The sequence below is a fragment of the Dermacentor silvarum genome, chromosome 8, assembly GCF_013339745.2.
Source record: "Dermacentor silvarum isolate Dsil-2018 chromosome 8, BIME_Dsil_1.4, whole genome shotgun sequence".
Taxonomy (NCBI): domain Eukaryota; kingdom Metazoa; phylum Arthropoda; class Arachnida; order Ixodida; family Ixodidae; genus Dermacentor; species Dermacentor silvarum.
This window is the reverse complement of record NC_051161.1, coordinates 23,668,328-23,690,121: the sequence shown is the minus strand read 5'-3', so window position 1 is coordinate 23,690,121 and position 21,794 is coordinate 23,668,328. Positions and strand designations below refer to the sequence as shown.

The window sequence follows — 21,794 nt, the reverse complement described above, 5'->3', positions numbered from 1 at the left end:
GCGCCGGCCCGAGCAGCCATTTAGACTTTTCATGTCGCTTGGCTGGGTGGCTTGACGATGGCATTGGCCGACCAAAGTGCCGGGGGCGACAACTATGATGTATTTTGGGTTACCGCCAGCAAAAGTATGGCCCTTGAGATCCGTATTTGCTATCTAAAGATGGTGTCTATGACGCGTTGTGGCCCTAAAATTGGTTTTGGCTCATAGATGTTCCGTGTAAAGTCCAAGGGCAATAACGAAGTCGCCGCGCGCTGTATGCTGTATGTGCAAGTGAAAACGTGCAAGGAGGCCGACGACGGTGTCCAAATCTCGCGCGCGCAAGAAAGAAAAGCAGGGAGGAAGCGCGCCTTCTCTTGCGCTCGAGGCACCGGCGAGGGAGCGAGGGGGGAGGGATAGCGGGCGGCATTGTACTGTACTCTGGCATCAACTACGTACTGCGCGGCGGGTCGTGCAGACCGTATCTTGAAAGCGATCTGCGTTGGGGCAGAGTCTAGGCAGTGTAGGTGCGTCGGCAGCTCGTAGCTTTGTGCGTGCTGTGTGTTCTCAGCACTCAGTTTGCATTGAAGCGATAAACAACAGCACGAAGGTCACTTCGCTCGCTTCTACAGCGGCGCTTCCACACGCCGCCAGCGTTTGACAGCGCGTGTCCGCGCTCATCGAGTGTGATGTGTCACAGCGTCTGCGAGCGCGTCGGCAACATCAATTGGAAAAGGAGAGTGCCGGCTTGGCGGGTTAGGCCAGCTGCAGCAAGCGGCAGGATCAGGTTTGAATGAAGGGAGAGGGAAAGGTCACGCCCGTGGCGGCAAGATCGCCGGGTCGGGGGATGCAGGCCCGCCTCGCACACGTGCGCTCACTTCGCATTCCGTCGCTGCGGAGAAGGTGCTTCCGGTTGCTGCTCGCATAAAAATGACAAAATTTGGGGCGAAATCTCTAGGTTGTCGGCGGGGATAATTCGTTATATGGAGGGGGTCTCCCGCTGCCACTTCGTTACGTAGAGGTCTCAAATACATGTGCTTCTATGGAGTAACGGCGGGGAATCGAAAAACTTCGTTATATCCAGGAATTCGTTATATGGAGGTTCGTTATAAGCAGGTTTAACTGTATTTTGCCAACTCACAATTCTGTTGCAGCATGTGTGCTTCAGGCAGGGAGTTAAGCAAGTAAAATGAAATGAAAACATCACAGTCATGCAAACAGTGCCCGACAGCAAGAGCAAACTCTAGGTACCTGCGTGACCATAGAGAGTGGGGCAGATGTGCGAGTGTTCGAACTGGTTGTCGTCACAATCGTGAGTACTTTCTGAGCAGGGCTCACGCCAGGCTTGGTCTGAATTGTGATGGCTCCCCCACTGGGCAACAACCCCTGTGCAGGCAGTGCCACAATCTGTCCGCCTCCGGCCCCTGCACCCCGACCCCGACCAGATGGCATGGTGATCGTAATAGGAGCACTGTTGCTCGTCAGCTGCGACAGACCAGGCCCTGCAAGAAAATGCATACAAGCATTAGACCTCAGCTATGCAAGCACAAACCGTTCAACCACTCAGCAATTCCCAAGATCGAGTGGGTTAACAGCAAAGCAGGTAAATTACCTCGTGAAGAAACAATTCCAACTACCATGTGCTATGCAGAGCCAATTCCACGTTGAACTGGCTCTGAACAAGCAAGGTATTTCATATGAGAGGGGCCTGCACTACATCCCCTACAAGTGAAGGAGTCCTGCAAGTGTATTCAGCACAAAGCCTATACCATGCGATACAAATGGTACCACGCAAGTGCTGCTACTTCTCATAGGCGCAGGGGTTCCCAAACAGTTCTGCAAAACACCTTGATTCCTGACCTCAAGAACCACACATAGTACGAGAAAAAAACTATATTTTAATTTAGCACATCGCAATAGATATGGAGGGGATGTTTCATCAATTTATATTCACAAATAAAAAAGAGACAATCTTCCTTTGAAAAGCTGCCCACCACAACCTCAATTCACACTATCTTCGCACCTATTTGTGTACACATCTCCCACTTACATAGCAGGTTAGCATTAGGGGTGTGCAAATATTCGAAAAGTTCGATCATTATCGAATATTAGACAGTAGAACCCCCCTGTTACGTTCCTGGGTGCTGCGTTTTTCTGGTTGTTACGTCGTTTTCGGCCGGTCCCGGCACAGCTCCCATAGAACCCAATGCATTGGTAACCCTGCTGTTGCGTCGCAACTGTGGGACCATTCCTGTATCATACGTTGCAAACTGCCACCTCGCGCCGACCCGAGCGGCCATTTCAACTTTTCATGTCGCTTGGCTTGGTGGCTTGACGATGGCATTAGCTGCAGAAAGTGCCGGGGGTGACAACTACGACATATTTTCGGTGTCCGCCAGCAAAAGTATGGCCCTTGAATCCGTATTTGCTATCTAAAGATGGTGTCTATGACGAGTTGTGGCCCTAAAATTGGTTTTGGCTCATAGGTGTTTCGTATAAAGTCCAAGGGTGATAACGCCGTCGCCGCGCACCGTATGCTGCATGTGCGAGAAAGAAAAGCAGGGAGGAAGCGCGCCTTCTTCCGTTGCGCTCGAGGCACCAGCGAGGGAGCAAGGAAGGAGGGATACAGCTCGCGCGCGGGCTGTATCTTGAAAGCGATCTGCGTTGGGGCAGAGTCTAGGCAGTGTAGGTGCATCGGCGGCTCGTAGCTTCGTGCGTGCTGCGTGTTCTCGGCGCTCAGTTTGCATTGAAGCGATAGACAACAGCACGAAGGTTACTTCGCTTGCTTCTGCAGCGGCGCTTCCACACGCTGCCAGCGTATGACAGCGCGTGTCCGCGCTAATCGAGTGCGATGTGTGCATCTTTACGTGTGGGTGCCAACACCATGCTTATTAATATAGTACCTACAACTTTTTTCGCATGTAATAATTAAAATAATATTGTGTGCAGTTCAACACTACTCCCATTTCTCAATTTTTCCTGTTTCTCGGCTCTTGCGTTTTTTTTGTGCCTTTTTTACGGTCCTGTGAAAAACGTATCAGCGGGATTCTACTGTATATATAATATCCTTATTCGATTCAAAAAATGGATATGCAAAAATGTTTGAATATTCGGTTGGGTATGAATATTTCAATCAAATCGAATATATTGCTAGCTGTGCGGTAGCAAACACTGATCCTGGCATTTGCTTCTATCTAATCTATGAATATTGGCGCGATTTTGTGCTGAATATTGTGATAATTTCGGGCTGGTAGTTCGCCTGCAAAGCACACTTAGCCACCACATGTCTAAACCTTGCGGGAAAGCCAGTCTCTCAGTAGCAAGGGGCTTGAGTTTGCAAACAGTGAGGGTGCACTTTTTTTTTTTAACAGTGGAGCTGTTCTTAGTCGACCCTTCGCCGTCCGCCGTAAGCGTTACACAGGCCACGTGACGAGCAGAGGAGGAGAGGCGTACTGGGGGAGGCGACCAATGAGAGGCCGCACAGGGCGCGAGGAGGAGAAGCGATGGGTATAAGGGCAGGTGTTTCTGTGCAGCACGCGGTTTCGAAAGATGGAAACCGCTCGGCGCGAGCTGGCAGGAGATCCCTTCCCTCGGAGCTTTCCGGTCCGGCGGGAGCGTGCGGCCGCAGTAAAGTGTGCCCCCCCCCCCTGGAGCGCACTTCATTCCCGCTCCCCGCCTTTGCGTGTGCGAGGTGCATTTGCGGGTTCCCCGTCGCACGTTTTCCCTTGCACATACAGCGTTAAAAAGGAAGACAACCACAGCTCTGCTGTTTCGACAAATTTCACTTCGTGGAAGTAGCTTTATACCCCTGTCAGACGGGCATCCGCAAACTCCTTTTAACTCCGTCGTCTTTATCTTGAGGGAGATGCATGCGATGTCACACGGTTGCCCTTCCACTAAGGGAGTTCAACGGAGCTTTTGGTCAAGGGAGATCGGCGATCTCCCTCAGCGGCTGAAGGGAGTACTCTCGTGCCCATACTTTTTGTTGTAAAGCTGAGAATTTAATTATGGTTTGCATTAAAAATAATGTCGAGTGTTTTTCAAAACAGTTCTGTTGAAATAAATAAACGTTCCAAGTACAATTCAGTAACATTTATGCTTGCTGCTGGACTACACTCTCGACCTGTAGGCCTACACTTCGTCTTCCGCTCCGGCACTCATGACTGACATGGCACAGTGCACAAAATAAAAGAAAAGCTCACGAGATCACAGTGCATGAAATGTTGAGTATTGTTTCGGTAAAACAACGCAGAGCCCTGCAGAGCCTACTCGCCACGCTGCAAAGGAACACAGAGAAGCATGGGGTGGCTAGCGTCGCTGTCAGCACGGCAATGCTTAGCGAGCGCACTTTGATTTTTAGCGAGGTGTATGTTTTTCGCATCAAATATAGTAAATAGTATTTTTAATGGAAGGAGTGTTAATTATAATAGCTACGAACGTAACTAGAAGTTACATTTTTGGAATTCTACAAACATCAAACGCCGCTGATAGCGCCTCTGGCGGCTTCTTTTGAAAACTTGTTATTGGCCAACACGGCCACAACTTCCTTGAGGTCAAACTCCCTTACGAAGTTTTGCGCTCCCTTATCCTAAAGGAGTTTGCGGGTGCCCGTGTGACACGGGTATTGCCCCCCCCCCCCCCTTCTTTTAGCGTTGCATTTAATTCTGAGCTCATTGCTTGACAGCAAGTGCAATGAGCGACGACTGGCACAGGGTCAAATGCCTCAGAGATATGAGCATTTGATGCGTCACAGGCTGGCGAGGACAGCTCGTGGAAATGACTAAATTTCCCAGTTTAACATGAGCCAAATACACAATGTTTTAGTATAACGGCTTACTAGTCTAGCTTTTTTAACAACATCGACAATGTAATAGCAATGTTCCAACATAACAAATTAACCAACTTGCTAATGAATGCATGTGCATATCATTATTCGATATTCGAAACTAAGTATTCATATTTGATTCGCATTTGAAAATTTTTATATTCGCGCACCCCTAGTTAGCATGGTTCTACAATTTTTAAAATGTCCAGACATTGTGCACAACAGTTTACAAAGAGGCACATAAATTCAGAGCAAGTACACCAAGAACAGTGGCCACAAACAAGCCGGTGAGCTGGTAATGCAAGAGATGGAAGCAGCAGTGAAGAAACAGTGGTTGGCACTCACGAGAACCAGCAGCTGTAGTGAGCAGCGTAAATGCTTGCTGGCCAGTCAGGCCCGCTGACGAGACCACAATCATCTTCACACCACCTGGCGAGGTGACCGAGTTGAGCTGACCGCCGGCGGACAGTGGGAGCACGTTCACCGATGTTGTTTTGGCACCTGCACACAATCAAAATTGACATGCTAAAAAACAAACTCTGTGCAATCACGAACAGTTTAGTATCACCACAAGCTAAGGTTTGATATGCAAGGAAAGATGCAAAAACGAAAAGGTACGTAGGTGGCAATTTTATCTTGAAATTCCTATAACAGCTCCACAGTACAAAATAGGTTTTGGCAACACCCAATCAGGAAAATTAATTGCTCATCAATAAAACTATTATGCTGCTCTCAAAAAAATTTACGTAGCTTGCACTGGAGGCACAATCCTAAAGAGACAGCGGAGCTGATGGGCACCTAGCTAGTCCTGGCTTTTGGACTAGGCTATGCACTACCAAGTCATCCCCAGTATTTCCCAGAATTTATTGATCGATTAGCTATTGATTGGCTATCGCAAGGTATTGGCCACATATTTGGGCTAGGCTGAGCTCTACCAAGTCATCCCCAGCATTTTCTGGAATTTATTGATTGATTATCGATTAGCTATTACACATTTGGCTATCGATTGGCTATCGCAAGGTATTGGCCACGTACTTGGGCTAGGCCAAGCACATTGCGCTTGGAACCTCTCTGCACTACCGCCAAGATCGGCCCACATTTTTATCCGCAACGGATGGACTAATGGCCGGCTTAAACAGCTCCGCTGTTAAAATAAGCGAAGCCGAAGCCTAGCAACTTTTGTAAACTATCCTTTGCATGCCAATACTACAAGAGCTTTGCCATAACTTAGTTGGTGATGGAAGGCATAAGCATTTCATGCTTTCTTTAGAAACACCAGCTATCTCTCACCTTTGCCAGCCTCAACTGTGGCAGCGGAAGTGCCCACCACGGTGGCTTTGCCCTGCGGATGAGTGGTAACCACGAGGATGCCACCAGGACCTGCCTTGGCACCTGCCTGCGTGAGCAGCTTGGCGGTCCCTGGCTGGCCACCCGCCTTGGGCGCAGCTATCACAATGGTCTGCTGTTGCTTGGGGCTGCTGCCCACTGTGGCAACAGACGCTGGCGAGCCAGGCTTTGCCACTGTCACCATGTTGCTAGGCAGTGTTCGCAGGATGGTCACCTTTGGGCTGGAGCCCGCTGCACCCTGCACATCCAAGCAAATCAAGCATGTTTGAAACGCAGATAGCGAGGTTAAGAAATGCTTCATAAGCAGCAGCGTTCGTCAACCTGATTTTTAATCAATAGACAGATTTCACCACATCCAGAGTGCATGCGCGGCAACACCACTGGTGCCATGATGACGGTAGAGCTCAGTGCTTTCTCGCTGCACTTGTGTACAAAGCAACATGGAGAGAAGTCGAAGAGAAAAAAAAATTTAATTCTGGGATTTAAATGACAAAACCACGATCTGATTATGAGGCACCCTATAGCGGGGGGCTCCGGATTAATTTTGACCCCCTGGGCTTCTTTAACGTGCACACAAAGAACGGTACACAAGCGATTTTACATTCCACCCCCGTCAGGAATGCGCACTTCTTCCAGTGAATTTTAGTGTTTACCGCAACGCAGCACAAGCACCATAAGAGAGGCCGTGGCAAGTGGCTCTGGATAAACTTATTTTCTGACACACCCACAGCTCGGCAACTTGGAGATTTTTGCAATGGGCCCTTAATGGAACATGGCTGCCATGGCTGGGAATCAAACTTGTGCTCAGAAACAGAATTCTACAACAACTGCACTACCACAGCAAATGCAGCAGTGTGCGAGATTGTGCCTTGTGCTAGATGCTATGCAGAGAGGTTGGAGCCATTTGAGCAGGCACCACCAGCAGAGAAATCACCTAGGCAGTGAAACTGGCTCCAGCTGCGGCTCATGTCTGTATTAGACCAAATTCTGGTAGGTTCTTGAGTGCTGTCAGCGAGCAAAGTTGAAGCTTCGCTATCACTTCTTAGTAAATCATGTGCCTCAAACCAAGTTTCCCGCAGAAATAATGTTGACTGAACAGCTCCAGGAGGCAGTGTGCTCGAATCAGTGTGCTCGGCAGTGTGCTGGGCCAATCCCAAAAACTGTGCATTGTTTCACGACACAGACAACAGTCTTCAAATGCTCCTGTTGATGTCCCTGTAACTAGCTTCCAGCAGTGAAAAACCAAACAGACATTACAGACACTATCGAGACTTACCGCCAGACCAAGCAAAGTGGACTGCTGCTGTGCCTGCGAGGTTGTGATGAGGGTGGGCTTGGTAGAAGTCCCGCCTGCTTGCGTGGTGACCAGCTTGACAATGGTGGCCCCCTGGGGGATCACCTTGCCCTGTGGTGACCCCTTGCCAGCCTGCTGGATTAGGCTCACCTTAGGCATCTGAACAGACACACACCAGGAGAGGTTAGTACCGATCAAACCACTCGCAGCTTTGCAGAGCTCACGCAGGTACCCCACCATCGGACTTACCCTCCTCCCCCACCCCTCCCTTACCCACTCCCAATAGGTCTTCTGGAGACTCTTCCAGACCCGCTCTTCCCCATTCCCTCAGCTGCTATCCCACTACTGTGGCACCTCCCCTACATGCTCCCTATACGGCGACCCTCACGCCACACTCTCCCACATCTTTTTTGGCTGCCCTGCTGATCCACCCCCGCAGGGACAGCCCGCCATCTCAAGCTGGGAGGACTGGGAGGTCCTGCTCTCCTCTACGGACTCTACATCGCAGCTTGCTGCAGTGGCTCAGGCTGCCGATGTCATGAACAAAAGGAACATGACCGTCTCGACATAGTATGGGATCGTGCGGTGGACCAGGGACCCAGAGGAGGCCAAACTCACTCGCTTCCGATAAAGTTTTCCTGTCTGTCTGTTTGGACCAGTTGGACCAAAGGCTCCTCGAGCGTTGCTAACTTATCGTTGCTGTTGATAATCACGTGGCCCAAGTCAACGTGAAAATAGAACCTGTACAGTACACAATAACGAATGCTAGGAACGAAGAAAGGAAGGGAATTTTGGAGACAACAGCTAAGTGCATAGGGCCTATCACTTCACACAGAATTTTCTCACCGTGGCCAAAGTGACACCCTGTGTAGTCTTGACGAGGGTGACAATTTGAGGCTGGGATGTGGCCGCAGCCCCTTTGTGCACAGTGATGATCTGCTTGCCACCTGCAGTGGTGCCCGCCTTGAGCAAAGTGCCCGGGGCTGCTAGCCTGACGGTTCCAGTACCAGTGGGGCTCCCTGCACGTACAAACAATCCTGTTGTACACTTCAATCATCAAACCGACCCTACCACAACCCCCTGTACTGCTGACCTAGACTATGCCTTTCAGTCACTACTGCCAGTCATTACTATTAACATGCACATCTCATGAGCAAAGGCTGCTTTTGTTAATACCTGCACGAGACACATGCAAAAAAAAAAAATAACCCGAGGCCTAACCTCTTACAACGGCTGTAATTGAGGCTTCGGAGGAAGTAGACAAAGTGAAGCGAATTCACCAAACGCGTTCACCTTAGAGTGCCTCTCTGCACCTAGTGTCGCCACATTTTCTCATGCGACGGTGCGGACTGACATCAACACTGAGGGACACTTGCTCAAGGTGACACTAAATTTGCACTTCTGACAGAAGAGGTGGAGGCACCTTGAATGGGCAGGGTGCTGAGCTTGAGTCCCTGCTGAGCCAGGACTGAGGGGGAGACCACCCGGATGGCTGATGTCGGAGACGCAGCTGCAGTTGTGCTGGTGACAGTCGTCATCTTCTGGGTGGCAGCCGCAGCCGCCGCTAGTGCTGCCATACCAGACATGGGCTGCTGCTGCTGCTGTTGCTGTGCCTGCTGTGCCTGCCCTGCGGGCAGAGCGCCAGTGGTTGACACAGAGGGCGACACAGCCACTTGCTGAACCTGCTGAAGCTGCTGCACCTGCTGCTGGGTTTGCTGCAAAAGATCCCAGAGGAGATGCCATAAGCTACAACTACGAAACAATATATACACAGTTATGAAAGCACATGGCCAACACAGTGTTATGCGCAGCAGTAAACACAAGATCAAAGGCTATAAAGGTACAAGTAGCTACGAAGTGTTCAGATTTTTCTGTTGTTCACGTACGATTACCGCTCGTGACTATGGTGATGAAAACGATGGCGATTCGGACTGCACCAATACATTTCAGTTGGACCCTAGCGCCGTTATTGCTCTTTTGCGGCACGATGCTCTCGTCAAGCACCAAGAATTAACCGAATTAACCGATGTGCGCCGAAATATGTCCGAATTAAGTTTGATTCCATTAAATGCACTCGAACCTTGTTATAACAAAACATCACATAACGAAATAATGGATATAACGAAGTACAGTCGCTGACAAATTTTCTGGACCTCGCGGGAACCAAAAAATAGTCCAAAAAACTTGCTCACCCCCCGGGGCCCCCCTGAAAAAAAATTTTGAAAACATTTATTAGCCTTAAGATGGCATAAAAAATTTCTAATGCCCTGCCTCATACTAAGCTTGGAGGCGATCAGATTTTCTTGGATTTGCGTAAAACTGACGTCGTCGTATACAGTCAAGAGCGACACCGCATTGGCGATCTCCATTGGCGGAGATCGCCATGGAGATCGAAGAAACGAGCCCCGTTACTTCGCACCACTTGTCTCTGAAAAAGGGACAGGAGGTGTGGCTGATCACACATATGCGAAGCTGCACAAACACACACAAAGATGCGAGGTCTCCGATGAACACCTGCTCTGTGGACACGGCACGTGCAAAATAGCAACCGAAACTTTAAACTGATCTCGCATTCAGTGATTATGACAATAGTGCTAACGGAAAAAAACAAAGAAAAAAGAAAAAGTGCCGTACCCCGAAGCGTTTTGTCAGCCAAGGAAGAGCGGATATGGCCTCCGAGATTGAAGGCTGGCGTGCGCTCTCAATTGACAGCATGCGCCTATAAATCTTGGAAGCCACTGGAGCCACCAAGCCTAGCCAAACCAGCCGAAATTCCAACATGGCGGACTCCACAAGATTGGGTAGTGCGGCTCGGAACGAGCGGTTTAGTCCGGAAAATCTAACTTGGGGGCCAACATTCGTCCGAAAAATCGGTCGCGAAAATGCATTAGCTTTAAGTTGCCGACCGATTTTCTGGACCTCGCAGGAACCGAAAAATTGTCCGAAAAACTCGTCCACCCCCCACCCCCCAAAAAAAACATTAGCCAGCGGCATAAAAAATCTCTAATAATGCCCTGCGTCATACTACGCTTGAGGCGATCAGATTTGCCCTGACGGTGCATTTATGAAGTCCGGAATATCCAACAAGTCCGAATTTTTCGAGACCGAAAAATCCGTCAGCGACTGTAAATGAAATTCCCCTTGAAATCCCCATAGAGATGCATGTATTTAAAGGGGATCTGAATCTTGTTATCAAAGTGGAGAAAGACATTTGAAGTGATAATAGGCTATTTCAGAATCACTTTGCCGCAAAAAGTACTTCAATGCGTTCAACAGAAGCGGAGTTATCGGAAACCAAACACGGTCTCCATTGTGCTCCCCTTCCTCCTCCAAAGCCTTGCACTGTGAAGGCTACGTACGGCGGAGACGTCACCGTGGCATGCAGTTCAAATTTCCAATTTGGTTACGCCGCGCTAAATGTAAGCAAAACGTGGCTGTCCTCAGAGAGCCACGCTGAGGACCATGGCGATGCGGACAGCGCTCCGAGCACCACAAATGCGCGACGCAAATAAGCAAAAACAGCGCTAACGTCTAACCGAAAACGAGGCGGCGCAGTCCGCACCGCCATGGTCCTCAGCGGCAATCGTATGCGATACATGACTGACAGCAAAGCCGAAACGCTTCGGGCGTAATTGTGCCCTTAAAACCTGTATCCTTGCATTTATCGCCGCACTGAACACAGTGTTGGCGGTTAGCCGCGTGCCTTCATAAGTGCGTAGTCGCCTTGCTACGATAACAACACATTGATAACCATCGTTTATTGCATTGATAACCACCACAGGTTCATACGCAGCGGTTGCGGCAAACAGTAGGCAAACAGCACCATGCTGCGCGGCTACGTTCGGCGGCGCGAAATATTAGTGCATTCACTTCTCTCTCCATGGCGCGCCACGCAGGCATCCGCTGCTAGACCTCGCCTCAGAGACCTCTCGAGCGTAATCTCGGGGGTCACGCAACGCATTCACTTTTTCACTCTGCGCCACGCCACACAGGCTGGCAACTGGGTGTGGTCTCCGAGATTGCCTCGACGTCCATGCAATCTGGGAGGCCACAAGCTGGCCGAGCCAAGCCAGCACAGCGGAGTTCGCTTGCCTCCTCAATCATACAGTGGAGCGCTGTGTTGTCTGCCTCACGCTGCTCAAAGTGGACGTGAAAGACCATCAAAATAGAACAGAAGGCAGCTAGCTATCTAAAGGCTGTCAGGTGCTGAAGTCAAGTGCTAAGTCGCGTGTTGCACACACCAAAGATTCTTTGGTTGTTTTATTCAAATTTAACCGCATGCGTGGCCACGTAGAGGAACTGCGGGCTGCAACGCCATCTTATTTCCATGTTTACAATTGTGCACCCCATTGGGAATATATTGCAGTAAATGGCAATGGATATAACGAAGTAATTTCAGCTCCCCAATCAACTTCGTTATAACAAGGTCCGAGTGTAATGCATATGCCTGCCGGGACTAGAGGACAAGTCCGAACTAAGCAATTTTTTTTTTTTTTCGAATTAACAAGGGTCGAATAAATGAGGTTTTACTTTATGTACAAAATCAAACATGCTGATCACTTCAGTGTCCTTGAACAACTCCGAAGGCAAGGCAGCAGACACCAACAATGGCTTAACTGGCTCACCGTGACTGTAGGGAGGTTTCCCGTGACCGTTTTGACCACCTGTTGGCCTGTTGGGGTGGTGGCAATAACTCGGATCTGTTGCTGACCAGCCACACCAGGCGACCGAGTGCGTACCAATGTCACCGTACCTGCACACAAAAAGCTATGTAAAGCTCAAACAGACAAAACATCCACAATTTCATACGGCAGGAGGCCGAATCATTGCACAAAAGAATACGATTTGCAATATGTACAAAGTGGAAATAACACACTAACAGTACAACCTCCATCTTCCAAATGATTAACTGCTGCATGGTTCAGCCAAATCTAATATGGCTCAGAATGCAACAAATGCCCTTTCTTTCTTAGTAAGGATGCAAATAACATGCAAACAAATCTAACGAGTACTTAATTTTCATAAAAATGTAGTGTCCCCAAATTTAGTAGCCGGAAAGCAATACAGTCAACGACCGATCATTCGGACATACTTGATTATTTGAACAGCTGCGCGGCAACGCAACTAGCCAACCACCAGATGGCGCTCGTCTCTGCGCATCCACAGTGGTAGCAGCCGTGCGGGGGAAAGAACCAGAAAGCTCGCCTTCGCATAACCGCGGCGGCATTGCATTTGCCTCTCTACAATGTCTGAATAAAGCTTTCCTTGTCATTTTGTGAGGGCAATTCAATAAACTCAAACTCGTGTTTCGACTCTATGCACTCGCATGAAGCTTCACTGCATACAGATTCCAACTCATTGGATCTGCTGCATTCATTTTTTTAGCTTTTCTGCTCTTGCATATCAATACTCCACTTATTGCCACAAAACTGCAAAGAGTAATGCACCAGAAAAAAATGCAATTTGAGACTGCACTGGACACTGCTGCTCACCTCTCAGGCCAGATGCTAATGATGCAGCTGCAGGTACACGGATGGCTGGGCTCTGGGGTGGAGTTTGCGGCTGAGCCACGGCTGCATAAAAATGAGCAAACCACAGAGTTTCACACAAACTTGCGCACAACAGCATGACACTGCAAAGAAAACGTATTTGGGTTCCTCGGAAACAAAGGCTTTGCAGTCAAAAAATTCCTCCACGTGCAGTGACCAAACCCAGCACCAGCAGCTCTTAATTTCATTATGGGGTTTAAAGTCCCAAAACAGCACAATGGGTTAGGAAGGACACCATAGTGGAGGGCCCCAGGTTAGCTTTGACCATGTGACCGAAGAACAAGTAATGTATTTGCATTCTGCTGCGGCCTGGAATGCTCAGCAACAGAATGCCATAGCCACTGAGCCACCAGGACAGGTCCACCTTTTTAGGTGGACCTGTCCTGGAAATAAGATTTAAATATGGGGTTTTACATTTCAGAACCATGCTGATTATGAGGCACACCAAAGTGGGACACTCCAGAATAATTTTGACCCCCCAGAGTTCTTCAACGTGCACCTACATCTAAGTACAGTAAAACCTCGATTATATGTCCCCCGGTCATGCGACAATCCGCATTTTACGACGATAAGGAATAGTTTTGGTCCCGACAAAGCTCCATATAGAAATAGTGTATTAGTAACCTCGATTATACGACGCCCGAATTATACGACAGTACAGTCAAACCTCGTTAATTCGGATCTCAAGGGAGTAAAAAAAATGTCCGAATTATCCGAATGCCGAATTATCGAATGGACAACAAAATATGCGTATGAACAAGGCTTTTATTCCATACCTTCACTTCGTAAAGAAGTCCGTGATGGTTGTTTGTTTTTTCGTCGAAAGCTGGGCGGCAAGGTCGACTTTTCGCACATGCGCCAACCCGTCCAGTGCAAGCGTGCCGCGACGTGCGCCGAGGCGCGCGCCGCGTCTCTTTCGGCTCACGTCGCGGCGTGCCAAGACGCGCGCGCCGTGAAAGCAGCCGCGAAACGGGTTTTTCTAGCCGCAGAAGGGATCGCTCCAGGACTGATTTCTTGCGGTTTGGCGCGTGCCGCGCATGAAGGAGACCAATGAGAGCAGTCCGCTTCCCTGACGTGCGCGCGGGAAACTGGTGTCATGCGGACCCGCCCGACCGCTCGTTTCTAGTCCGACGTTATCGGCGCGCGGGCCAGCATCGTTCGCGGCCAGCCACGCTGCGCCAGCCGAAACGCCATCTCTTCCGACGCGCGCGCGTCGGCTGTTATCTTCGGAGCATGCGCAATATGATCACAAGCCCGCGCGCCGCTTTGAACGGCTGTCTGCGACCATCGGCGAAGTGGAGTGGGCGCCTTTATTTCTTCGCGCTAAATGCATTGTGGGTTGGCGCATTCTGCGCGACCAACGCGCGAATGGGTCAGGAGCCGTGCCCATCGGGCCGCGTCGGAAGCCGCCGGTTACGTTGAGAGGTTCGTTTCCGCCAACGTGACGTAGCGTGCACGCTCGCGTTACGTCGGACTATAAACGGCCCTGAACAAACGCAACAGCGCGGCCGGCGTGGCCCAGACACCGCCAGACATTCAACGCGCCCTAAACGATTCGCTCTCTACGCACGTAGGAGCTACGCTCGGCAAGGTCACTGCGCCCGGTCCCGGAGATAAGAGAGCCACGCTCAGCGGAGACCAGTGCCTCAAAAGTCCCTAAGCGATTATGTCCCTAGGCACCTAAGAGCTCCACGATTGCCATGACAACGCGGTTAGTTCGAGAAGGGGGGAAACGTTGAGGGGGGGAAGAGTCTAGTCTGTCACGTGATTGCCGCAGCGGCGCGCCGCCGGTTGGTGTGGCCGCCCTGCCGCAGCTGCGTTTTGGCCGCCGGCGGCGCGCCGCGCGCGTTTTGCGGCTAGTGTGTACGTGCCAGTACTGATTTCTGCGCTCCAAAACTCCAAAAACTCACTTCAGCGCCGGTATTGGCCTGTCTCCAGTCCGAATTAAGCGGTGCACGCGTAATTTCGTGCCGATTTAACGAGAGTTCGCTGCCATAGGCATATGTACATTTTTGAAGGGAGGGAATTAGCAGGCCGAATTATCCGAATTTCCGAATTAACGGGGGCCGAATTAACGAGCTTTCACTGTATAACGCGGTCCCCCCAAAGTGGTATAATCGGGGTGCCACTGTATATAGTCAAACATCAGACCCACCAGGAGCTCGAACTTGGCGCAACTGGGTCGGTGTGACTATCTTTGGGCTCGCAATGGGGGACACTGCTGGGGGTGTGGCTGGGGCGGCAGCAGCAGGGACAGCTGGTGGCGGTGTGGCCACAGGTGCAGCAGGTGGTGCCACAGGAGGCGGCGGCACTGTGTTGGTCGGTGGCACATCATAGCGCTGCAGCTGCAGCACGTAGGCGTCCGCTGCACAGAAGAGACCCAAACCCTCGAGCTCAGGCTGCCTTGATCAAAGCAGTGTGCAGCGCAGACACATCTACACTCCTCGTCTCACCATCTGTGTGTAATGTGGCGAGTTATCAGCCAATCATGAATTATGAAAACCAACACCGCACCTAAAAGTTGGAAAAATGGCTTGCACCATTGTAAGCTGATAGCATCTTGCAATCCTCCCTATCAGGTGGGTGTGTCACACACAAAGGAATAAAAAACGTTAGAGAGATCATTTCAATTTATTAGGTTAAGGTGATTGGTAAATTAGGTTTCTAAAAGGCCAAAAAGCTTACTTTCATTGTGAGCACAAGCTCAGTAGGACAAAATGTGTATATATATAATATATATATATATATATATATATATATATATATATATACACATTTTGTCCTACTGAGCTTGTGTATGTGTGTATGTTGAAATGTGTGTATATATATATATATATACACATGCAAAAGTGAAAGGTGGGTGCCCAATGCACTTTATGTCCTCACCAGCAAGCCATGATCCCATTAATTTTTAGACAGTTTTTGTATAAACTGTTTTTCTATGACAAAGGTTTACATAGCAAGCCAGATTAATCAGAATCCTCCTCAACTTTTTCAGTCAAAACAGCCAAAATGTGAAGAAAAAGCATTGAAGTTCGTGACCTAACAGAGACATACCAGTGCTGCATTTTGGACACAAAACAAAATAAAGGGAAGTCTGGCCTTTACTTCTGGTCTTTAGCATCCTTTTACACTTACCCAAAAAATAAAATTCAGAAAAGCCAACCTGTGGGCACAGCTCCCCAGCAGACTTCCAGAGTGGCCGTGGAGGCGCGCACAAGTTGAACACGCGACGGTGGTGGCGGCTTCTCGGTCTCCAGGTACCAAAGGTCTTTGCAGCACACCTGGTTGTTCCACGCCTTGCGGTAGCCATCTCGGCCACTCCAGATGTACAGGCGAGAGTTGATGGCCACCGAGCAGTGGCCTGCCCGCGCCCGTGGCACTGCTTCCTCAAACACCTCCATGGCCAGCGGCTCCCATGCCATGGTGTCCAAATTGAGCGAGGCCAGGGTGTTCGTGCACTTCCACTCTTTCTCGTGCGTCGACGCCTTGTTCTCGTCCATCACCAGCGGCACCCATCCGCCAAAGACGAACATGCGCTGACCAATCAGCGTAGCCGAGTGCAGACTCCGGGGCAGTGGAGCAACGCCGCCGACCTGTGGCTTGCTCCAGCTCATCGAGTCCACGTCCAGTTGCCAGAGGTCACCCAGCCGGCAACCACTCATGCCGCCGTAAACAATAAGCCGTGGCTGGCGCCCTTCGCGACTCTGGTATGCCACTGCTGTGTGGGACTCCCGCGGGGGTGGGGGCTGCCCAAAAACCTGTGGCACATCCCACGCCATTGAGCTCGAGAATGGTCGCAGCTCCAACGTGTACAAGTCGTTCAGGTACCTGCACATGAGTCACAACACAGACGCTTTCACAAGAGCTTATGTTCACGAACGCAGGTAAAGTTGAAAGCAAACTAGCACTAGGGTATAGCTCATTGCTCTAGTCATGAAGGTCAATTTCAATTTTTTATACCCAATCGAAGATTTACAAGATAGTCGCAGTGGAATAGACCAAGTACGGAAAGATGCCACTTGGACTTTTGCAAGACTTGTACATGTGTAGAATAACCACATAAGTGTAAGTCCTTTGGGTTGAAACTATCTTAGCCATAAAAAAGCCGCACTCTGAGCATCTGGCATGCCATAACCTAGCACAGGTACCAGGTCTCATCTGTGAAAGTATAATTTATTTGATATGTGCAACGATATAACACTTCATTGTCTGCCGTGCGGTAGCATGTGGCATGGAATTCACCTGGCAGGTACAGCAGGCAATGGAAAGGTATTTCCATTGCGTGCTGTACAGTTCTTAAGCAGAAGTTTTTGTAATTGACCAAATACCACATTTACTCAATTCTAATACATTCAATATTTCCAAAAAGTGAACTAAAATATGACATGTGCATTAGAATAGAGTATGAAACCAAAACTGCAAAAGCTGGTGTCCAAATCCCGAACCCCAATCTTGAATCTCCCCTCAGAGAGCGACAATAAATGATGCCCAGTCAACTGTGGCTCCGATGCAATAAATTCTTTATCCCCAAAAACAAATCCCAATTTCTCTCTTATCGCGAGGAAACACTCATGGGTATTGCATTTTGCGTATTTTAAAAACTGAAAATCGAATTGTGCATTGCGATCGAGGGCACTGCATTTTCTATTTCTGGCCATGAAAAATCAAAGGCACGTTAGAATCTAGTAACTATGGCAATCTGTTTTATCACAGCCTTGTGCACTCAGCACTGGCTCCATCCACGACTACAGCCAGCACGGAGGAGCTCACTCACCGAGGGATGTTGTTCTTGGGGTCATCACTGTCGTTGGCCAGGCCACCAAAGAGGAAGGCCTTGTTGCCAATAAGCGTGAAACTGTGTCCCAGGCGTGGGCAAGGGGGCCCCGGGGCACCCCGGGGCGGCCGCGGTTTGAGCCGCTTCCACTCCCATCGGCTCGCCTGCAGCTCGTAGAGCTCATTGGAGTATTTGCCATACTCCACCATGCCACCGAAAACCAGCAGTCGCGTTCCATCGCACACAAAGCCATAAGCAGCACAGCCAGGCGGAATGTCCCCCTTGACTGGCGGCACAAACCACTGGTTGGTAGCTGCACAAACACACGCAAACACACAATCAAGGCAACTATCGCCACAGTCAAAAGATGGAGTCATAGGGAACACTAAAGGAAGGAAAAAGTTAGGAGGGAGCATCGTGTCATAAAGTTGAAACCAGAAATAGTCGGCCCAGCATATGATCATGTCACGGTGGGCTTTTAGCATTCTCCACCACCGCATTCAGCGCACGCTCCTCCAAAAGACAACAGGTGCAATGACAATGTGCGAGTGCAACTGCCACACTCACCCATTGCAATGAAGACAATAAATGAGCACAATGAAATAAGCAACAAGAGTTGCACAAGCGTATTGGGAGGAAATGCGCACAGAACAGTTTGCAAAATATCCAAACAAGTCTGCATTGATTAAAGTCTACCAGGAACCAAACACACTGGGCCAAGTCTGCAGGGCACATAATCACATTATGGGTTAACGTATGGGGGCACAGGATAAAGAAAAAACAAATGGGGCCGCTTCACGAAGAGAGGGCTTGCGAAAGCTGGCTACGTGACGTTATCTTCCCTTCTAGTTTCTTTCCTTTCCCCATGGATAACATAACGTAAATGGCACATTTGATATACTGAAACAGTGATGCATGAAAACTCCGCATTTCTTCTCTTTTGTTGCATTCACTCACCATTTTCCTTCAGAAAGCTAGCCTATCAAACATGTGGATCTACTTCCTAAGGTGACGATTTAACTGATAGTAAATACCAATAGGAACATGCTGCTGTTAAGCAACTTGATATGAGCAATCAAAAGTTATGGCAGAAAGCATCACAAAGTCCTATATAATGAATGTTCAGGAGCTTTTGTCACATTCAACAAATTGGGTCCTCGGTGGAGCTGCAGATTAAACACTAATAAGGTGCCGGAAGACTCCTGCAAAAACAAAGGAATTGAACATCCATTTATGACTATATTGCACTGCAATATAGTCATAAATATAATAGTCATATAGGCATTGGTGTGGCATTTATGTGAAGCACAGATGATGTCACGAGCACTTTTGCTGGATTTTGTAGTAAATTGGGTTTCAAAATTCACTCATTTCACAACTTCTGAATCAATTCTCTAAATCTGACTTTTCAAAGTGGCCTAACATGAACTTCTCTTATTGCTAATTAAAATGTTCTGCCAATATGCTTTCCAAAGGGACAAGCCATTAAGGTCACCAGGCACTGCATTCAGGGCCCATGTATCCTAAGAGCAATACCTGCCTTTGTACTCGCACAACTTTTCAGCAACCGTGCTTATTTTTTTAACAGAAAAACAATTTTTTTTTTTATGTTTTAGCCACAGAAGTCCAATGGCGACCAAATACAGTTTCAACATTGACCCTATGAAGACTTAAACATTAAAAACATACCGCTACAGCCATGTGCTACACAATCCACTCAATGACTTTCAAAGCATTTTAGCAGAAGCAGCTGCTAGAACTTGTAAAAGTGCAGGGAACATAGCCACATCTGGTACTAACACCTCTAAATGCTACTTGATGGAAAAAAAAAGTAACGTCAGCATGACAGCGACAGATGACCTTTCCAAAAGTCCTAAGCACTCTACCTTACTTTAGATATTTTAATAAATTAACATGGCCTTTTAAATACCTAAAACTGAAGTTTGCGAACTGATGTAGTCCGATCAACCAGCTATGCAACTTAACAGCTCTGTTCAGCAGCCCTGTTCAGTTCTGGCAATAAGTGGTTTAGACATTTAGATTTCGTTTATTCGCAATCTGTCTTTTGCAAAGTCTGATGCAAGCTAGGCTCATCGTTGCGGTCTCATGCGTCCAACACCGACAACAGCACTACGAAGATGCAAAGGAACAATACAATCTGTAATTGTCTTCAATAGATTGTTCTGGCAACACACTTTCAGAAATGTTCTGGATAACTGATGACCATGTATTCAACTTGCAAAAATTGAAGGCATTATTGAAAAGGTTACTCATTTTAAACACAACAAACAAATGTAATGCAATTCAGGTAAGCCATGCACAACTGTTGTTTCAGTGATACGTGCGGCACCCAAGCATACCTAGCAGCCTCCCAGTATCAAAGTGCACTTTTACTCGTACACACGAAAGCATCAGTCTAGTAAGCAGTATGTATATGTTTATCCCTTAAAAAATTTTACACAATTCATTTAAATGTCAAGCTCCGCATTTCAATGTCTAAAAAGAAACCCTTTTATTGTGTTTAGCTTGTGCGCATGCACTCAGAAAACAGGGATGTTCGAACATGCGAACTAAACTTTGGTGAGCGAACAATGCTGTGGGCACCGTTCACTTACCTTAGGAGGCCCAAATTTTGGCGAGCCACAATGCTTTTTTTTTTTTTTCCAGTTATAAATCCCATAAATTTCCGCAGGCTTGGACCTTCGAGAAAGCAACGCCCTCGTCCGCGAGAAGACAGCGAATAACTCGCAATAACAGCATCTACTTTGCAGATCGTCTGAATATCAACTCAAGCAGAGATCAGTAACAAGATCGTCGTCTTCTAGCCGGCATTTCATGGTTTGCAACTGAGACCCACCGCCTTTCGCTACGCTCCAAAAATACAGCGAAACTGCACAGCAGGCTTACGCAATTGGCGACATAAACGCGATGAACCCTCAAATCCGCAGTTCTAGAGCTCTACGGTAAAGAGCTAACGGACAATACAATCGGAGAGGTTAAACTATGCTTTGGCCTTCTGACGTTGCAGGAAACCGAAAATAACCGCGAAACAACCAAATGGCAACACTGTTGCCGCAAGAAAGCGCCGCAAAGAGTCCGGCGGCAGCGCGCCAGCAGAGGCGCCGCGTACGATCTGACGCGGCTTAGGCCTAACCGGCGCATCGGAGTGAAGACTAGCACAGAGCAGGCAACATTCAGACGTTGCTGGGCTCTCATTTTCATTCAGCAATCCACAGAAATTAAGGTAATTTGAAAGCATAGTGTGCGTTTGAAAAGCAGCGCGAGACAAATTCCTCATAGCGTCGCTGCTGCGAAAATAACGCAAGAAATTCGGAACTTCCGTCAACTAGCGCGCGCGCACTGCGCCCGCCATGGTAGCGAACATACTACAAACAGACGCCATCTTGGGAGAAGTTCTCAGGACCGCCTAACTCAAACGGCTCGCACTTTTCTTTTTCACCGCAGATCGCAAAGACAACGTGAAGCAACAAAGCCCGGGGCATCGCGGCCAACATCGGTCCGGTCTGACAGTTTTTTGTTCACTGCGTTCAACGAAAACTGCACGAAAAGTTTTCTCATGACACTCATAGGGCGCCGCCATGTTGGATATGACGCCGAAAGTGCGTTATGATCAGCGTCAGATCGATCATTAGCGAGCAGTTAAGGGTCACAATACGCGCAAAATAACTGTCCATGCTTCGCTGACCGCCATGCAATAAAATAAGCGGTAGCGGAAAGAATCCCGGCTCATAGGATACCAACTCCTGCACCCATAGACAATACACGGCGCCATGTTAGTGAGCTGCACGGAAGCCGAGCCCGCCAAAGTTCTTACATGTGTTGTAGACGTGAAGTTCATCCACTATCCCTTCGTTGCCACCGCCGAATACAATCATTAAATCTTTGATAGCAACAGCTCGGTGACCATGACGAGGCCGTGGCGCTGGTCCGGTTGTATTTGTAACCCGCTTCCACTTCAATATGGGTGCCGCCATCTTGATTCATACCCACAATGCTTGTGTAGAA

The 21,794-nt window shown here is 48.7% G+C and overlaps 1 protein-coding gene across 2 annotated transcripts in view; it reads right to left on the bottom strand.

Moving 5' to 3' along the window:
• The window catches only part of LOC119460810 (host cell factor 1), a 37,799-nt gene extending 16,005 nt beyond the window's left edge, over positions 1–21,794 (bottom strand). For both annotated transcript variants that reach the window (XM_037721904.2, XM_049672524.1), the window contains exons 1-12: positions 21,604–21,794; positions 17,769–18,081; positions 16,158–16,822; positions 15,147–15,356; positions 12,935–13,015; positions 12,068–12,195; positions 8,866–9,157; positions 8,289–8,461; positions 7,425–7,601; positions 6,092–6,386; positions 5,147–5,302; positions 1,228–1,478 (exon numbers count right to left, since the gene is read on the bottom strand). In XM_037721904.2, the coding sequence (XP_037577832.1) occupies positions 1,228–1,478; positions 5,147–5,302; positions 6,092–6,386; positions 7,425–7,601; positions 8,289–8,461; positions 8,866–9,157; positions 12,068–12,195; positions 12,935–13,015; positions 15,147–15,356; positions 16,158–16,822; positions 17,769–18,081; positions 21,604–21,763 (2,901 nt within the window). In that variant the 5' untranslated portion in view covers positions 21,764–21,794. The remainder of the gene's footprint in view (positions 1–1,227; positions 1,479–5,146; positions 5,303–6,091; positions 6,387–7,424; positions 7,602–8,288; positions 8,462–8,865; positions 9,158–12,067; positions 12,196–12,934; positions 13,016–15,146; positions 15,357–16,157; positions 16,823–17,768; positions 18,082–21,603) is intronic.